Source organism: Nanorana parkeri, unplaced genomic scaffold (assembly GCF_000935625.1).
Source record: "Nanorana parkeri isolate BGI_ZX_2015 unplaced genomic scaffold, ASM93562v1 scaffold339, whole genome shotgun sequence".
Taxonomy (NCBI): Eukaryota; Metazoa; Chordata; class Amphibia; order Anura; family Dicroglossidae; genus Nanorana; species Nanorana parkeri.
In genome coordinates, this window is record NW_017306607.1 from 655,111 (window position 1) to 675,100 (window position 19,990).

At 46.3% G+C, this 19,990-nt stretch overlaps 1 protein-coding gene across 1 annotated transcript in view; it reads left to right on the forward strand.

Annotated features, from left to right (window-relative positions):
- Positions 1 to 5,417, forward strand: part of DYNC1H1 (dynein cytoplasmic 1 heavy chain 1) — a 77,830-nt gene extending 72,413 nt beyond the window's left edge. Inside the window, exons 75-79 of the mRNA XM_018558435.1 lie at positions 991 to 1,132; positions 2,421 to 2,563; positions 2,841 to 3,009; positions 4,919 to 5,046; positions 5,157 to 5,417. Coding sequence (XP_018413937.1) covers positions 991 to 1,132; positions 2,421 to 2,563; positions 2,841 to 3,009; positions 4,919 to 5,046; positions 5,157 to 5,285 — 711 coding nt within the window. The 3' untranslated portion in view covers positions 5,286 to 5,417. The remainder of the gene's footprint in view (positions 1 to 990; positions 1,133 to 2,420; positions 2,564 to 2,840; positions 3,010 to 4,918; positions 5,047 to 5,156) is intronic.
- The last annotated feature ends 14,573 nt before the right edge of the window (positions 5,418 to 19,990 follow it).

The following is a 19,990-nucleotide window of genomic DNA, read 5'->3' on the forward strand; positions in this document are numbered from 1 at the left end:
ACCTGTAGGGGAGGGTGGGCGGGGGGGGAAGAGAAGGGAATGAGCAAGCTCCAACTTCCAGGAAGCTTTGCCTTGTATGAGTCTTCTCACAGCTATTCTGCACTGCCAGAGTCTCCTCCAATACTTCTGAGTCACAGGCCTAGTAACAAGCATGCAAAAAGTGTTAGAATCCAATATTCTATTCTGAGTAAATGATTCCAATGATTGTGGCCAAAGCATCAGCCAGGGAAATGGCATTCTCAAAAGGAGAGGTCAACAATGGCAGCCTACCGAACGCTCTCACAACAGATGGACTTCAAATTGATTTCCCCCGTCCTTTTGTCTTTCCTGCCATGGAGTCTTACTCGTTCTCCTGCATTGCTTATGATGTGAAATGAATAGTCAGATCCCGTAGTTGTAATGGTCTTAGCGGGTGGGTCAAGCTGGTAACTTGCATGGGAGAGATACCCCCCCCCCACCACCACCAGCAGCCATCAATTTATGAACCTGGTTTTTCAGCATAATGGGCAGGCTGGGTAGTCCGTAGTGCGGGGATGGAAAGGGTCGCCCTTGACTTGGCTTCCAAAAGTTTGGCCTGGATTTAGGAAGTCTTGGGGTGCTGGGAACACATTCCAAGATGCATATGGATACCTGATATATATCTTATGTGGAAAGGGTTAAAGTAAAGCTGAACACCAGGATAATATTTAAACACAAGAGCCACGTGTATTATTAATTGAGTCCTGGTTTCCAAAGGCATTTGGGGCACTCGGTGGATTTCTATCTTCTGTGGCAATGGAGGAATTTATGTGAATGAAAGTTTTTGTGCCCGGAGTTGGTGTTCTGGTGCAGTGTCTATACTAGCCGGAGAAGCTGCATATGATATACGAGCCCCGGCAGTATGTACAGACCACTTTGTGATTACTGATCTGCCATGGCAGGCCTTGTTCAATACGTTTTATGTTGGCGGGATGTTTTTACTGGATGTATTTACCTCAACTTTCCCTGCAGGATCCTCTGTTCAGGTTCTTTGAACGAGAAGTAAAGATGGGCGCCAAATTACTGCAGGACGTGCGCCAAGATCTCACAGACGTCGTCCAGGTCTGTGAAGGAAAGAAGAAGCAGACTAACTACCTGCGCACACTGATCAAGGGTTTCGTTGGAGTCTGGTGGGTTAAGTCAACGTCTGGCTTCTTATGTGTCTTAGAAACTCCAACAGTGAGATCTCCCGGCCAGAATTCCAGGCTCTGCTCCTGTCTACCTGGGAGTTTTAGGTGTCCTCGCCCCCCTTTGTGTGCTCCAACTCATCCTGCTGCAGTCTCTATTATTTAAAATGAATAAAAGATCCAGCGAGGATGGTTGGAACCCTTTAAAACATACCACAGGTGTACAGAGCCGGGAACTCACTGATGGAGTCCCCAATAGACTTTTTACCAAATACTGTTATTAGTTTTGGGTGGGCCCGGCCCTTTAATTGGAGATTTTCTATAAAGTGGAGACACGGCCCATAGAAATATTTTTGAATTATTTAGTCTGTGTGCAGTACACATTGTTACTTATCGTTGGGTCTCCTGGAAATACTTGTGCCCAAATTCTCACAGATTCCAATAAAATAAAAGTGGTAATGAAGAATAAGGACTATGGGGTGATAGGAGTAGGAAGAAGAATCTGCATATGTTGCAAATATGATTTGGATCCGTGTACAAATCCAACTACAATCTACGCAGAAAGAGGTTTTAAAGCTGAACCCGGGCCTTCTCTTTAGTCATGAGCAGTTGTCCCGCCTCCTCTCCTGGACTGAAACTGGGAGCTTCTCACAATGTGCATTGGAAGCTGCAGCAAGTCCGAGAGCCCGCCTCATTTCCTGGCTGGAGGACATCCAGCATCATCCTAAACCTTTTCTCCCCAGTCTGACTGTCCCTGGGCCGCCCCTTTCATTCATTGGCTTTGTAGTGCCCCCTCTAGACTGACATCCACCCATCAAGGTTTTCCTTAATTCCTCCCAAGACCCAGCTCACTGTTTGCATTATCAGTGCTGGGGACTCAAGAGAGAAGTATTGACACGGGGTGCTATATACAGCCCCTCCCACCAGCCATGAGCTGCCTGCCATACATAGAGATGCACAATGGGTCTAAAATAAGGTATAGATAGTACACCCGTACTGGTGGAGGGGAAGGCCCATTCGTCCAAAGGTAAGTATGGGTTGGGGGGTGGGTCAGATTTGAGCAGGTAGTTCCATTTTCCCAAATTACTTGGGAAAGTGAACTTTACCCTTTAAGTGGTGGGGGTGACAGGGGGCAGGTAAAATATGAGCTACCTTAAATCTTAAGCACACACTGATATTAGTCAGTCTTCTGGATAAGTACCAAACACGATTATACATCTGCAGAGACTCCTCAGATCTGCACAGTGAGTTCTAAAATCTATTCTTTCCCTCCAGGCATCCTGCCTCGCAGCTGGTCTCGTTTCACCGTCCCGGCCAGCATGACGGTCATTCAGTGGGTGGCGGATTTCAGTGACCGCATTAAACAGCTTCAGAACATTTCTCAAGCGGCTGCTGCCAGCGGAGCAAAAGAGTTGAAGGTAAGTGAAGGAGCAATGCATACAGGTTACAATGTAGCCAATGAGAATGGAGGACTATGTGAACGAACGTTGGAGATCTAGAACGAGGGTGACAGCATAGACCTTTGCTGATGTATTGCTGAAGCTCGATTCTGTACAATGAATTGACGGATATTTTTCAGGCGGTGTCTTTAGCCTTCCGGCAATCAGTGGGATCTAGCTGGCGACGATTGCTTTCTCAAGCTTTGGACGAAACCTCCATTTTTTTTCAGCTGCAGGTTTATTTTCTGTTTTACAGAACCTCCACGTGTGGTTGGGTGGCCTGTTTGTCCCTGAAGCCTACATCACCGCCACCAGGCAATACGTGGCCCAGGCTAACAGCTGGTCACTGGAAGAGCTGTGTCTAGAAGTCAGTGTGACCACTACCCAGAATGCAATGCTGGATGCTTACAGCTTTGGAATCACAGGTATGCCAATGAAACCAGATCCTGCTTTATAGGTTTGTGTTTTCCCTGCAACACCCATTTTTTCACTTCTCTATCACATGCATGGCAGAGGCGAGCTACACAATGTGCGCAATGTCCATCTCTGTACCGGCTGCTAATTTTAAAATGGATTCCTATTTGATCATTGGTGTCTTGTCAAGTAAAAATCGTTCTGTGTTCCCTGAAAGCCACGGGTCAGATTGTGTCTCGGGATTTAACCCATCAGATCCAGATTTTAATTCTCCAACCCCAAAAACAACCAATTTTAGTTTGCTAAAGCTCTGTGACGAGACAAGAGCCCTCTCTGGGCCCATCTGCAAAGACAAAAAGGAATCCATCTTTCTGTAAAAGTGTTGGCTGAGAGATTCTCACATCCAAACAATGGAGAAAAGGGTAAAGTTCCTTTTTGGTGAACTGGAGCTGGACAAGAGGGACGGAACAACAATGTCCTGGTTGAGGTGAAAGCCCCAAACTATCTCAGGTAAAAAGTCCTCAACACCACCTTGTCTCTATGCAAAAACAGAATTCTATGTAGGATAAGACTGCCAGCTGAGGTGACTGCTGCAAGGAAAACCACCTTGAGGGTGAGAGAGAAGAGAGAGGAATGTCTGTAATGGGTCGAAATGGAGGTTTGTGAAGCACAGAGAACCAAATCCAGATCCCATGGAGTCACTTGGGAAAAGTCAGGGGAACTACATGGGAGAGTTCCAATACAAAGGCCTTAAGCAGTGAGAGGTCAACAGTCTCTGAAACGGGATGCAAAGTACAGAAACCTTCCCCTGATGGGAGCCAAACACTGGTCCAGATCCAGCTGCAAAGAGGATTCCTCCCTCAGAGAAACTCCTGGAGTGAAAGCCTTGAGACTCACCCCAAGTAAATGATGCCTTCAAGGGTTAAATGATGAACCTTGCAGTAGGTAGACTTGTAGATTTTAGCATCATATGAATGAATCTGACTCCGATATGCCCCTGTTCCTCCAGAATATGGGCATTGACAGCCATGCCATTTAAAGCCAAAAACTGAGAAGCAGCCTGGCAAACTTGCCCTTGGGACAGAAGATCCTGATTAGCAGTGCCCAGAGAGCGTCTGCCAGAAGTCTTAGCAGGCCGGCATGCCAAATCCACCGGGGGCCAGTCCGGAGCAATGAGTATCGCTGGAATGCCATCTCGGTCCAGAGGAAGAGATGGAGAAAATGCATAGATCAGGGTGTACTGATCCCACGGAGCCACCATAGCATCCACTTCTTCAGCAAGAGGATTCTTGTACCTGGATAGAAGCCTGTCCAGTTGGTTACTGAACCTGAAGACAAGGAGGTCTACATCCGGTGTCCCCCCACCTGCAGCACTGAAACCTTCAGGTGTAGGGACCACTCACCTGGGTCGAGCCACCACTGGACTGGCCTACTCATGAAGTCTTCAGAGTCGGGGGAAATGCAGAGGCAATGCCAGCAGCCCTGGAAAGCCCCTGTGGCTAACATTTGCTAGAATGGAGACTGGAAGGTGCCCCATGCCCAGAGGTCACTTCCAGGCTATACCTGTGGAGTCCAGATGCATTACTCCAAAAGCCAGGCTAAGGACAACTATGCCGGACAACTGCAGTCAGAGTGAAAACTCCAGAAGTGATGTCTTGGAAAATACTGAAAGAGAAAAAAGTGCTCGGAAAAAAACAGATCAGTCCCCATTGCAGCAGAGCTGAAGAGAAGACATCATGTGCTTAGGGCACTGGCAGAAAACTGAGGCATGCTGGTAGTAAAGGGGGTGGTGGGAGTTATCCTTGGCTAGCCTGCAGTTCAGTAGGCAGCAGTATAACCCAGAAGTTATAGACTTCCTGTGTCCCTCAATGTCCTTTTTGATATTTTTTGACTAATTTCTCACATCCAATCACATTTTAGGTCTTAAACTTCAAGGAGCATCCTGTACCAACAACAAGCTGTCCCTTTCCAACGCCATCTCTACAATACTGGCTCTTACACGGCTCCGCTGGACCAGGCAGACCAACGACGAGAAGAAGGCCAATGTGGTGAGTGGATCTGCAGAATGGAGATGGGTACAAAGCGAAGGCAGTATACTATTTCCCCCTGCGTCCAGCATTTGAAGCCTCCGCTCACAACCTTCTCTATTCTCTTTCAGGTCACTTTGCCGGTTTACCTGAACTTCACCCGGGCTGACCTAATCTTCACTATTGACTTGGAAATTGCCACTAAGGAAGACCCACACAACTTCTACGAGCGTGGAGTGGCCATCCTGAGCACGGAGTAGATGCGGACCCTCATTGCTCATCATTTCCTCTACCTGTTCATGTTAGTTTTGTGTCGTGTATACAGGAAAGACGAGAAGGCTTTAGGTAAAGTGTCAGGAAGGAAACGTGTTGTTGGAAGGTGGATTGTGAGAAGCAGAAACTGAAGGAATACACTGGAGGGAGTCTAGAAGGTCAGGGAGGTGATTGGTTATCTGGAGACAGGCTTTGGTAGGTTTATGTTTGGACAGTGGGAAAGATGAAGGTTTAAATGTCGTTTTTACATGACCCCGATCTGTAACGTATCCTCGTTTTAACCTAATAAATATGCATTCTATTATTCTGTGTGTGGTCATTTCTTCTGGGTTCATGGAACTTTTGTCAACCTGATACTATCCCTGGCTCCTTGCATCTCTCAGGAGCTGCAGCGGTGAGGTCTCGGCACCCAAATTCTCACCCCCAAAATACTGTTTAAAGGAGAACTGAGGTGTGATTTTACACTCATCCTCATAGTAAAAGCCGACGTGTCACAATGAAACTGTCACACGTCGGCTCAATAGATCGGGAAGTGAGCGAACACATACCGGCACTCGCTCACTTTCTGATCATCTCCCTGCAGAGAGCCGTGACTGACCCCACAGGGATTCCCCCCGCTCCGATCCACCAGTATTGACTGGCGGAACGGACGGGGGAGGGGGCATGCACAGCTGGTTCTGCCTCTAGATAGGCAGAGCCAGCTGTCAGTCAGCCAGCTGGGTGGATCTCGACCGCATTGTCGGGATCTGTCCTTGCTGCGGGCGCTCTCAGTATATCGCGGGCAATAGCCCCCTATATACTGAGCTTTGGTCTTCGTCTTCCCGTGCCCCTAACAAGAACTATGGGATAAAAAGGTTACCCCATAGTTCTCGTTTAACTCCAGCAGGGAGAATGATTCTGCCATGTGATAGGTACATATGGAGAAGAATAGCTGGGAACATAAATGCAGATTACCGAGATTGGTGTCAGTAATTCAGTTTTGAAACCAAAGGCATCCAGACCAGAAGAATTCTCAGGAGGTCAGCAATGGAAGCCTCCATCTTTCTGTCCAGTACAGGTTTCCTTTAGAGACCCTGCCCATGTAAGGTTAAGTGTAGGGCTGCAACCAACTAATCGAAAATGAGAATAGTTGTCAACTATTCCCATTATTAATTAGTTGGTTGGACCCCCTAGCTCTCTCCTCCATGCTGGGAGGAGGGCACTGCAAGCAGTGGGCGGGTGCAATAGCCAGCCTGCTATTGCAATTTGAAATGGCCAATAGCAGGCTGGCTATTGCACCCGCCCACTACCTGCCATATTTGCTGTCAGCTGCCGTCTGCGGAATCTTGCCACCGGCAGCCGTCATTCCCGGGCTGAAGCTATTCAAGGGCCCTGTGCTTACAATGCAATTATAAAAGGTGGGAAAAAAAAAGTCCTTTTCACTTTCGGCCTGAAACATTCTGCTGCGGGAGGTGTGGCAGCGCCACTCATTTCAATGGCACCCCAAACGCGCCTCCCACCCACAGTGTGATCTCCTACACTGGAACGCACAGTGCCGCAAGGCTGAGCGTTCCAGTGCAGTGCGATTGAAAAAATTGTGTATGCAGCTTTATTCTGAAGTAAACATTGTAACACAGCGTTTGGGTATTTTAAATTAAGGATGATATTTATTTAATAATTTTTTTAATCCGGTTAATCGGAAAAATAATCGCCCGACTAATCGTTTATGAAAATCATCGGTTGCAGCCCTAGTGACCCCCCCCTCATACTCTCCTCCTTATCAGGACTCCCTTGGCCTCCATAACTGGAAAAAAGCCTTTGTCCTCCACAGCCAGTACTGAAGTGACTGTCATGTGACTGTACTTCAGCCCAGCGATTGGCTGCTAGACTTGAGTACTGTCACAGGGGAGGTGATCACATGTGCCTTCATATCTGGAAGACCCAGGAATCATAGATGGCTGTGAAGGAGGAACGTGCTGTATGGTAAGGTGTGTAATAGGGGGTTGGGAGCCCCTCTAACTGCATGGATAATTGACAGTGTTCCTGATCACACTCTGAAACGCAATTAAAAACTCCCAAAACCTCCCTTTTGAGATCAGAGCGGTAACCGCGCTGATCCGCAATGTGCTCTTTACCAGGAAACTGACTGGCTTTTCACCTTTGCAGATACAGCAGGTTAAAGAGGACCAGATGTCTCTCCTGTAAGCCCTCGTTCACACCTGAACGTTTTGTAGCGCGTTCTACGCTCGATGAACGCTCTACAAAACGCTCAAAAATATAAATCCCATTGTATTCAATGGTCTCATTCCCACCTTGGCGTATTTCCGCCCGTCCCTAACGCGCTACAAAACGGCCCACGCCTGAAAAGGTACAGGTACTACTTTGGGCCGTTTTGTTGCGCGTTTCCATTGGGATACAGCCAAGTAGCCTTCGGAAACGCGTGAATGTCGCGCAACTTTTTTACCGTGAATCGCGGTAAAAAACATGCGTCCGTCGCGCTACAGACGCGCATATGCAATACGCCTAGGTGTGAACGAGACCTAATGCTCACTCAGTAACTGGTAGTTCAGTCTGTATGATTCTTATAGATCAGTAGTCCTCAACCTGTGTAACCTCAGGAGCCACATTGGTCCTTGGTCGTTAAGTCGTGACACAAGCTGCACCGCACTGGAATGCATGACCTTACCAGGACTGGCGTGGATCCTCAGCCTTGGGGCTGCTGTACTTTGACGGAGCTCCATCCATATGTGCAGTGCTTGCACAGTTCCCTTGCGTGCCCTGTAGAGGTTCCGGGAGCAGGGGCGTATCTGCGGCGAGGCAAACAAGGCGTTTGCCTGGAGCGGCAGATTTGCTAGGAATGTGAAGTCACTCTGGTCCAGGACACGTGAGGGAGCTGAAAGCAATGCATGTATGGATGGAGCTCCCTCACAGCCATAGCCCCATCCAATCCCACCTCAAGCTGACACTGGTCACCAGGCAGCATATTTTAAATGGATGCTCGGTGCAAGAACTGACAGTGCTGTGCTAGGGAGAGGCTGAGGCGCCTCTCGCCTAGCATAGTGGAAGGCACACGGTGACCCGGTGATTATGGGGTTGGGACCCATCATGTGAGAACTACGGTTGTAGTCGGGGCAAGATTCCCGGAAAGGCCACCAAGGGCCCGGCCTCGTCACCCGACGCCCGGAACATGGCGTGCCGGGCGGTAATTTGTTTTCTACATTTAGCTCTGCTTTGCACAAGCTGCACCAAATGTAGAATAGGAGAAATCGCCTGTTTCTTTACAAGTAATGTCGGCGAGATCACTTGTAATTAGACTGCCGGTCTGTCCTCCCTCCCCTGCACCTACCTCTCTCCATGCTGCGTCCTCCCGGCTTCGTCCTCACTGCCGTCTTCAGGATGGTGAGCAGAGCGGCAGGATTAAAACTAACCCTGCCGCTCCGTGTAGACAGTGAGGGGGGAGAGCAGTGCTGTGCTGTGCTCTTCCTCTCTGACCTGTCACAGGAGTTCCAGCACAGTCCTGTGCTAGAACTCCTGTATTGGAGGTGACAGGGTCAATAAAGAGAACCTGCACCACCAAATGCTATCACACAGTGACTTGTTAGGTGGAAAACATTTTTTATTACAAATTTGTTATATAAATAGAAAGTAGTAATGACTTTTTTTTAAAAATGAAGTAATAAAGTAAAACATTGTAAGAAAAATATATAAATAATTATAAATTAAAAATAAGATAAAAAATCATCAAAAAAAAGTAAAAGCTGACAAGAATAATAAAAATGTAAAAAGTAAAAAAACAATAAAAGTGATAAAGTAAAAAAAAAAAACACACACAAAAAAAAAAACTGGCATTCTCTTGGCAGGGGGGCGCATTGTTGAACCCAGCCTTGGGGCGGCAGGGAGGGTAAATCCGGTCCTGATTATGGTGCATTGGCATGATTATAAATACAAAAACAAAAGGAACATCGGGAATTCATAGATGTTGAAGGTTATGTGTCACAACAAAAATTAAACCAATAATTACTTTTATTCTCCGGTTTGGACACATTTTAGAGCTTTGATGGAACTATTCGATCTAATGAATAGGGCAGCTTCAAATGAATATTTACAACAAAGTGCTCAGCACCTATTGATGTCTAGAGAATGCAAGAAAAAAAAAATCCCCATCTGTTTACCCCCCATAACAACCCCGGCGTGTTTACATCTGTACAGCAAGAGATTAAAATGTTCTATCAGCATATACGGGGAGGGGGGGGAGAGATTATTCATGGATTAGGCGCTGGATAGTAAAGTTACTACTAAACCTTTACCTGGAGAACGGGCTGGAACAGGAGATTTCTTTCTTGAAGATCCAGAAATAGAAGACTGGACACAGCAGATACCGGTACTCACTGTTAGCAGATTTGAAACTTGAATTCATCAAAAGCGGCTCTGGAATCGTATATATAGAAGCGCTTCATCTGTAGAGGATCAAGTGGAACAAAAGTTACTACAAAGGGAACAGCCGTAGGGAAATTACAGGAGTTGGGGGTTGTTCTTAATTTCAGTTTATTAACAAAACATTGTGAGGGGAATTTATCAAAACTGGAGCAGCTGTGCGTGACAACCAATCAGCTTCTCTCTTCAGTTTGTTTAGTTATGTTCTGAGAATAAAAGATGGAAGCTGATTGGTTACTATGGGCAACTGCTCCAGATTCTCTCGTGCCCCCTCCCCCCCTCCCTTCTGTGTTCTGCTCTACCTAATGGGATAACATATAGACTCGGGCATTTTGCAAATGGCAAAGCAACCGGATTCATTTATATGTTGACCTGTGACTGTGGGACCTATTGCATGGGCATGGCCAAGAGGGAATTATTACCAGCAGCTTTATTATTAGGTTTGTCTTGTATTATTCATTGTGGATGATCTGAACCTTTCACTTGGGGTGATTTGAAATTGTATGGTGACTACAGGTTGTATGTAGGTCGGTCTTCCCTACCTGCATGGTGACTACAGGTTGTATGTAGGTCGGTCTTCCCTACCTGCATGGTGACTACAGGTTGTATGTAGGTCGGTCTTCCCTAACTGCATGGTGACTACAGGTTGTATGTAGGTCGGTCTTACCTACCTGCATGGTGACTACAGGTTGTATGTAGGTCGGTCTTCCCTACCTGCATGGTGATTACAGGTTGTATGTAGGTCGGTCTTCCCTACCTGCATGGTGACTACAGGTTGTATGTAGGTCGGTCTTCCCTACCTGCATGGTGACTACAGGTTGTATGTAGGTCGGTCTTCCCTACCTGCATGGTGACTACAGGTTGTATGTAGGTAGGTCTTCCCTACCTGCATGGTGACTACAGGTTGTATGTAGGTAGGTCTTCCCTACCTGCATGGTGACTACAGGTTGTATGTAGGTCGGTCTTCCCTACCTGTAGGGTGAAATTGACATTATTCCTTCGCTTCCAGGATCCACAAACTCTGTTTTGCTTTATTTTATCTGCAGACCTTGAATACATTGATATATTTATGATGCAAATATTTTTATAATCTACATAAATTCTACCCGATATCGGTGCAGCTATGTTTGCTTTCAACCCAGGTATGTGAGCAGGGAGGATTTAATCTATTGTTGTATGGCACCAAGGGTGGAATTAGGTGTGTCCAGTGCTCCTGCGAGCTCATGCGAAGGTCATAATGTATGCAAAGAAGCTAGCACTGATCATTATTCTGCATACCGGTGCACGCGTCGTGCCCGACACTCACAATCACTGTGTTTGACATGCATATACTTTGATTCACTCTTATAAAGGTTGGGGGTTTCTACAATCTGTGGGTTACAGTGAGTGTCTAAAGTGCCAGAGAGTCAATGTGTGGTGCGTGACCCCTGCTTCAGCTCTCTTTCTTTGGTATTAAGACCATCAGCATTAAGTGTATGTTATAATGCAAAAAATATGTGTCACATCTCTGCAATACATGCGCATTCCCCCATATTTTCCCCCGATAAAGATCCTGCAACTTCAAAAAGAAAAAAAACAAAACCTATTCATTTGTCAGAATTGCACTCAGCTCCTAAGTCCTGTTGTGGACTGACAACACAGCATTTCTGTGGCTTGAGTGTTGTCAGCCCTGCAGACTTTAAACATGCCAAACTACTCAGCCCCACCAACTCTCCCATCTCCACAACATACTCACTAATATATCTGCAGTCCCAAGACAAGGACTATAAGGGATAATGACTCTACTTGGGATAACATGGAGCAGTGATAACAGTGTATATCACACCCCACTCCAGACCGGAATCCCAACATTCTAATATGATGGGTGCGGGTATGACCTATGGATGGCGCCATGTAAATCCATGTGCCACCATTTATGTTTACGGTCTATTCAAAGGTGTTCTATTCGATGGACCTCAGAGTGCAGGTGGCTACTTCATGGAGCGTTGGACCCAGCACAGCCCTCAATTTCTGACATGACGAGCGCATATAACAAAAAACTTTCAATAATTGGTTTACCAAACCAACGAGAGAAGTTCAATGTTAGGCTTTGCATACACTTTATCCTAGAAGCTCTGGTTGCTTTGGCTACTGATGGTGCGGCTCTTTCCCGTCATTACAATTCCTAGTACTCTGAAGCCTAATTTAAAAATCACAGACTAGTTAAGACAGCTGACCAGTCTCTGCAGCAATGGGTTGATAGCTAAATGCTCACACTGATAAAGCTTATGGAACACATTTTACTTGTTATCAGTGACTCTGACAATAAACCTTCAATTAAAAAAATATAATAAGGTTCTGATCTCGGCTCATAGACAACCATGTCACCAAGAAAATAATTCTTCCATCTTATCAATGTTCGGAGTTGCAGTCAAAGGTTAGATTTGAACCTGCACAAAGCCCTGCAAGAAAGACATCTTGGTCAGGATACCTATCTAGTGTGCTACAAATCTTGCTGGCTGAGTTTCATCAATGTTACCCCTATGGGGTTTGCTACCGGAGAACTATTTCAATCACAAAACCGAGTAACGAGCGATTGTGGTCACCAAAGTGGTTGGCTTAGAGGTTAAGCTCGTGGATTACAGAGTGTTTACTCTGGGTGGTTTGGAGCTGACCCAGGTTCGATTTCTGGTTAAAGCTTCACTGAGATGTGGTGTCCTCTCTCACACAGTCTAAATATACCAAAGTAATATGACTAAATATAGTTTGTTGGACATCACAATAAGAATGTTTCAGTTTATATTAAACAGCCACCCCAGTCCTTGAGGGTGGCTTAGTATTATATATAGAACGATTTCTATTATAGACTGAGCATAACTCAGCAACATAGAGGCAAATGGTCCCTATCTAAGGGGTGCAGGCTGGGACACATAGGCGACAGAGTGACTTGTCCAAGGTCACAAGGGGCCAACGTGTGGATAAACCCCACGTCTTCAGGAAGTCTCCCATGGCTACTCTGGCCGTCAGAGTACTTGACCTGCAAATGGCGGCCCCTTCGCCGGTGAGAGCCAACGCGGGTTTCGAACCCACACCTTCAGGAAGTCTCCCATGGCTTCTTTGGCCGTCAGAGTACTTGACCTGCGTGCTACGGCTGCTTCACCTGGAGAAGGTGCAACTTGTTCCTATCCTTAAAGTCTCCATTGCCATGGAGGATAATGTGAAAACCTCTATACGGTGTGCTACTGGAGAAATCTTTCACTCACAAAACCGAGTAACGAGCGATTGTGGTCACCAAAGTGGTTGGCTTAGAGGGTAAGCACATCGATTACAGAGTGTTCTCTCTGGGTGGTTTGGAGCTGACCCAAGTTCGATTCCTGGTTAAAGCTTCACTGAGATGTGGTGTCCTCTCTCACACAGTTAAAGATGCCAAATTTGAATGACTAAATATGTTGGTCAGATGTCACAATAAGAATTCATTATTATACGGTATTACAACACGCCACCCAGTTCTGTGGATTGCTTAGTATTATATATAGAATATTTCTATTACAGCCTGAGCATGCTCAGCAACATAGAGGCATAATGGTCCCTATCTAAGTATTAGTAAAGCTGGGACAGAAGGCAACAGAGTGACTTGTCCAAGGTCACAAGGGGCCAACGTGTGGTTAAACCCCATGTCTTCAGGAAGTCCCCCATTGCTACTCTGACCGTCAGAGTACTTGACCTGCAAATGGCAGCTCCTTCGCCTGTAAGAGCCGACATGGGACGCGAACCCACACCTTCAGGAAGTCTCCCATGGTTTTGTTGGCCGTCAGAGTACTTAACCTGCATGCTATGGCTGCATCACCAGAAAACAGCATTGGGTGTTTCCATTGCCAAGGAGGATAATGTGAAAACCCATCAAGGCAGAGGAACTTCTTTAAGTAAACTCCGATGGGCTGGTGGTTTTAAGCCTCATGCTTTATAGACTTGCCTCTCTAGAATTTGCTTGCACTTTAGTTTAAATCCCAGGATGAGCTTGTGGAATATTTCCTTTCTTGGTGACTCCAAGTATGAAAACAATCACCTCAAATATTAAAGTAATATTAATCCCCCCAATAAAAAAAATAACATCAATTCAAATTCATGAACTTTGTACATAAGTTGCCTTGTTATTGGTCTGCTCCACTTCTAACTTTCTTTTTACCTGAATCAAATGCCCCCCTCCCCCCTCTTTCTAGTTGGTGCTACGCTTCCCCCATTGATAATGCTCCGGGTACTCTAATGCGCAAGCGCCAAGTGTGTTTATCTCCTTTCTACTGGTTTCTCCTCATTCATATAATCCCAGTGGACAGGCAGCAGAATAATGCATGAAGAAAGTGTTTTATTTCTATTTAATATTACAATTTATTTTTCAAGTGGGCAGGAAGAAGGGGAATGGAGATCCCAAGTTCACTTTATTACTTTATTCACAGTCAATTTGGTGGGGTAGTCGGGTCTTCATCTCCTGCCGCTCTGTGGTTCCTGATCGCCCAGAACAGTTGCACATCGCTGTACAGTCCTTGGGGAAAGCACACATAGGGGGCCCCGGCTAGTGATAGGAGCCCCCACAGAAATGGATGTCTTATGGAGGAAGAAGAGAAGTCTTCACCAAAAGCAAAGCAGTGTAAACAAAATAAATACATGGATAAGACAATAGTGTGGCTACGGGATTGGAACTTGGAAGAAGTCTGGGCATAAATATTCCTAGCCCTTGCAATGGTGCTACCCCCACACTGCACTCCAGGCCTGTCTCCTCCTCAACTCCAGTGATAGCATGTCCCTCGGGGCCCTCACATCCTATACACTGAAAAGAACGTAATGACTCACGGGACTTTGGAGCGCAGGGGGAGACTGGCTCCAGGTACCAGTCTAAGAGCAAGCTGGCTCCGAGGTTCAGGCGAGTATATCTTTGCTATTTTCATCCCTAGACCAAAACGAGCACTTAACCCTTGCAGTGCGGGGGGGGGGGGGGGGGGTGCACTGCAAGGGTTAGGAATATTTATGCCTGGAGTTCTTCTTTAAGGAAGGCTGTTAAAATGTACCAATTTCAATGCTCAGAGATGAACCTGATCAAGCCCCATCATGAAGTCCCTAGTGACGATGGTGCTCATCTACTGAGCTGGAAAAATTGCTGACTGCCCCAAGCAAAATTTAGCTTCTGTGTGGTAAACTATCAGAATAATATAAATAGAACCGTAAATAATGTGGGCTCACAGATGGTGCATTACCTCCAGGAAGATTAAAGTTGACCCTAGAATTCAGGTAAGAACATCTTGAGATCTTGTTAGCCATTGTCATGTAATAGGGTTTTGAAAACTCTACAGGAGGTGGCATATATGTATGGGGAAGATAGGACACAAACTAGCATCCTCCCGTCACCCTAGGCTCAGTATACTGAGACGCCGCAGCTGAAGCGGATCCCGACAATTATGTCTGGATCCGCCCAGCTGCGTGACTGACAGCTGGCTCTCCCTATCTAGAGGCAGAGCCAGCTGTACCCGCCCCCTCCCCCATCCGATCCGCCAGTCAGTGCTGGCGGATCGGAGCAGGGAGGGGGGAATCCAGCCCCTCCCCTGTCACGGCAGAGAGCTGTGACAGGATCGAGAGGTGAGCGAACGCCGGTATGTGTTCGCTCACCTCCCGATCTACTGAGCTGACCTGTGACAGTCTCATTGTCACAGGTCGGCTAGAACTATGAGGTGAGTGAAAAGCACTCACCTCATAGTTCTCCTTTAAGGAATTTATCAAACAGCCACCCTGCCTGAGAGCAGCGTGTTTTATATAGAATTCTTGTACAGGCTAATATGATACTTGATGAAGACACAGGTAAACAATTCTTAATATTGAAGGACTGAAAGCTGACCAATAAAGGGACTTTCCAGAGGGACCAACATGTGGTTAAGACTCCTGGCTCTATATCTTTAGAATGTGGGGAATAGAAACTATATCTTCACAAAGTCCCCCGCCATGGCCATGCTTCCTGTTATGTGAAGTAGTTAAGTACCAAGGATCAGCATAATATACAAGTAACCAGCATTTAAAGAAGAGGACAGTAATGTATTGGTGCTGAAAGTGCGTACACCATTGCCCCATATCCCCCCCCCAAAAATGGAGATTTTCAGAAGCTAAAGTAAGTAGCATTAAGCCCCAAAAATCCACTGAAAACACACAAATCAGATCAGATTATTCTTTAATGGAAGCTTTACACCTCTCTAATGAATTATAATACATCTCTAATGCAGCACACTGCAGTGTCATTCATTTAGAATCGCAATCCAGCCCAGAGGACAATAGGTGCCAATGGACTCACAATGCAGCACACGCGAATGCCATGCCAAAAATAATGCAGGTCCAATTTTCAGATGTGAACCCCTTCTGTATTCATATATTCTTGGTACGGTGGTCATACTGGATCTCACATTATTAGGTGATGTCAAGAGTGGTAGGAGCCTTTCATCTACTTTCTGCAAGCCATCAGCCGGTAACTCTACTCTCAGGGCAACCAGTTGCCATACTTCCCACAGTCTTAGGGCTATTCCTGATGGTGAATTTGACACAATTGGAGCCCTTTGTGAGAAAGGTCCAAGATTCTGAGTTTGCATTGCAAATCAGGGGTTACACACTCAAGAGGGAAGACTGGTGATTGTTTCCTTGTTCTGCTTCTAGTTGTTACTCTTTTATACAAGCCCTTAATAAAACTGTTGTACAACAAGAGGGAAGGCAATAGCTTCTACCAGAGTAAGAACAAAAAAATTATTTGGGGGAGAAACCAACCAACCATTACCAAACTGGATGGTTTAGCAGCATTTGTTATTTCCTCTCTGAGTTGTGTAAGCACGTAGTAAATTATTAAAAAGAAATGACTGATCCTGTATGCTGGCAGACAATTACATCGGGGTCCTGGCAATGGTTGTCCTATACTTAGATCATTGTTGTCCCCTAATTATTCTGAAGGTCCAACGAAGAGAAAGCAGCTGTAGCTTAATGTGAAAGGCTCCTTTACACTTGGGTTGTCTACATGCCGATATTGTGCGGCTCATGCCAAGAAATGAGCAGTGTGATTGCTGGTTCCAGGAGAAACATTTCCTATGCGGTAATATACAAATTGTGGTACTAAGAATGTTGTTCATGTCTTTCATATACGTTGCGACGTGTGGGCTGTACAACCGGTCCAGTGGGTGCAAGGATTGGTGAGCATGTAGTGGGGGGTTCTCCTGTCTTCCAACACTTGAAACATTTCCTGATTACCCACAGGGCAATATATCATTTTTCTCCTTTCACGTTACTGAAAGGGTTCTCTTATCTAAGATAGGTGGAGATTTATATCACAGCTTCCTGAGCGGGAGGTTTCTTGGATTTATAAACTCCGCTCCTGACCTTGGGCACAGCTGGGTGATTGGTCATTGCTCCCACCATTGTGTAGATAGGGTATTCTATAACAGATATCTATGACTTGGGCTAAAACATGTAAGCCTGTGTGACGTGACCCTTCAATAAAGTTTATCACAGAGGATCATCTCAGGTAAACAAAAAAAACTTGAAGCCAACACATTTCAGCAGTTGTGTACTTTGAGGGTGCAGGACCCCGCTTGGCTGGGGCCGGAAAAGTGCCACTTCTAGGCAGATACAATTACATTTAAATGACAGGACATTTACTTGGCCGGGTCCGGCCATGTTGCTAAGATACCACATCCTCCATGTAGATAATGCTATTAACACTTCACAGCGCCCTTTGCAAATAAGGCCGGGGATGCGGGCACACACCGCCATTTAGCGACAATTGGCAGTTTTCAGACAGGGAGAGAGCGGCAACTTCAGCTAATAATAAAGATTTATTCATAAAAGTGCCTCTTCCTCGATGGCTCTGTACAGCGATGTGCACAAGCCGGTCGTAGAGTTAGCATAAGGAGTTTGCACAGGTAATGTGTATTTTTGTATGTCAAAGGGATATTATTGTACCTATCCAAAAAAAAAAGGATTTGGAACTCAACTGGAATGGTAATCATGGTGTTAGACTTTGGGGACAAAAAAGCTTTTCCCATTGAAGATTCACTTGCATTGTCCATTGATATCAGGATAAGTACAAGACCCATGGATAATTGTTTATGGTTTATTAGCCCTGAATGGGGATTTGTAAAAAAAAAAAAAAATGTATTGGATGCTAAGCTCTGAAAAGAATGAACAATTTACATCTGACCATCTTACTGACTCAACATTTATGTGCTCCAACTTCCTCTACAATTCATCTGATTAAGGAGGCTCCATCTCCCCCTAATGGTATGCAAACTGTCTATCAACCGGCTCCAGAATCCTGTACAAGTCCACTCCAGCCTTCAGTATACAACACCTCTATTATCTCTGTCCAGGATACAGGTCATTTGCATCATCTGTCCACCAAACATGTTGCCTGTTCCCATATGTTGAAAAAGTCAACAATTTCCATGGGGTGACCGTACACATGCTTCTTCACATGCCTGTGTGTGTACCTGCAAACATAGCACTAGGGGCCCGTCTCTGCATTAAAATAGTACAATTATATACTCTAAATCCTTGGTTCTCAACCGGTAGGTGGTTACCTAAAAGTGGGTCGCGACCCCGTGTTTAGTGGGTCACCGCATGCCTTCCACTTTAGAAGATTTCCCCTCTACTCCTGTTTTAGTAACAAAGTAACAGTTTGGACGTCCCCTTAATTCCTGTCCCAGGGACACTAGGTCACCAAGACAAAAAAAATGAGGGTCAATATAGTAAATGGGGACACAGGCTGTAATAAAAACACCTGACAGAGCATCTGCCCCTCCATACCTGTGTAAAAGTGGACACCGGTGAATAAAAACACAAAGGGTTTGGTAGCTATAATAATGATAAAGCCTTTTTACAAAATCAATATACAGTACACTGCGAGATGCTGCTGTATACCATAGCAATGTAGAAGAGAGTCCGGTGTGGCTCCTCAGTGCCTGGTTAAGAATTTTAGCAGTCCACCTGAGTGATAAGGAATCTCACCTTCAGTTCAGCACCCTGGACAGAGCCGAGACTTCCCGACACACATCACCCAACTACACCCCCCACCACCTGTAATCCTATGCAGTGCCATCACACAGGAGGACAGGCTGCAGACTATCACACAGGGGCTCTCCCAGGAGGACAGGCTGCAGACTATCACACATGGGCTCTCCCAGGAGGGCAGCCTGCAGACTAACACACAGGGGCTCTCCTAGGAGGGCAGCCTGCAGACCATCACACAGGGGCTCTCCCAGGAGGGCAGCCTGCAGACTAACACACAGGGGCTCTCCCAGGAGGGCAGCCTGCAGACCATCACACAGGGGCTCTCCTAGGAGGAAGGCTGCAGGCCATCACACAGGGGCTCTCCTAGGAGGGCAGGCTGCATACCATCACACAGGGGCTCTACTAGGAGGGCAGCCTGCAGACCATCACACAGGGGCTCTTCTAGGAGGGCAGACTGCAGACCATCACACAGGGGCTCTTCTAGGAGGGCAGCCTGCAGACCATCACACAGGGGCTCTCCTAGGAGGGCAGGCTGCAGACCATCACACAGGGGATCTCCTAGGAGGGCAGGCTGCAGACCATCACACAGGGGCTCTCCTAGGAGGGCAGGCTGCAGACCATCACACAGGGGATCTCCTAGGTTGGCAGGCCATCACACAGAAACTCCCATAGGTTGGCAGGCCATCACACAGGGGCTTCTGCATAGGCACAGTGCAAGCAATAGTAGCCACTGCAAAATAACACTTTAATGACCACTTAATCCTCGGAGTCAGCACATGCTTGCCCCCTACCCGGAAGTACTGAGGATTTTCAAAAGCTGCAACATACTAAAAGGAGCAAAAGGCAAGTATCAAGGGGTGGGCATTAAAGATAACCTGTCACTTTACACTGAATGTGTAAAGTAACAGATTCTCCAACCGCTGCAAATCCCCGGTATTGTTGCTCCGGCCGCCTCCTGTGCCGAGTCTGCAGGCTGACAATTTCTTGTAGCATTACATTCACTGAATACGATGTGTTGCCTTTTTGTTGATATCAGGATCCGCACCTACATCAAGAAAGTTGACCAATACTGGTGTAAACCCGTAGGTTGCAGAGGGAAGTACTTAAATGGACTTGCAGGAAAGGAAGAGCAATGAGTGGGTGTCCGAAGTTTAGTGCAGCTCACTAGCAGTCCAAGGAAAAATCCTCAACATCGTTAGTCACCCTCCTAATGTTATGCCCAACAGAGTTGGATCACTTGCATGGCCTTTTTCCAGGTAAAACTGGGGTGAAA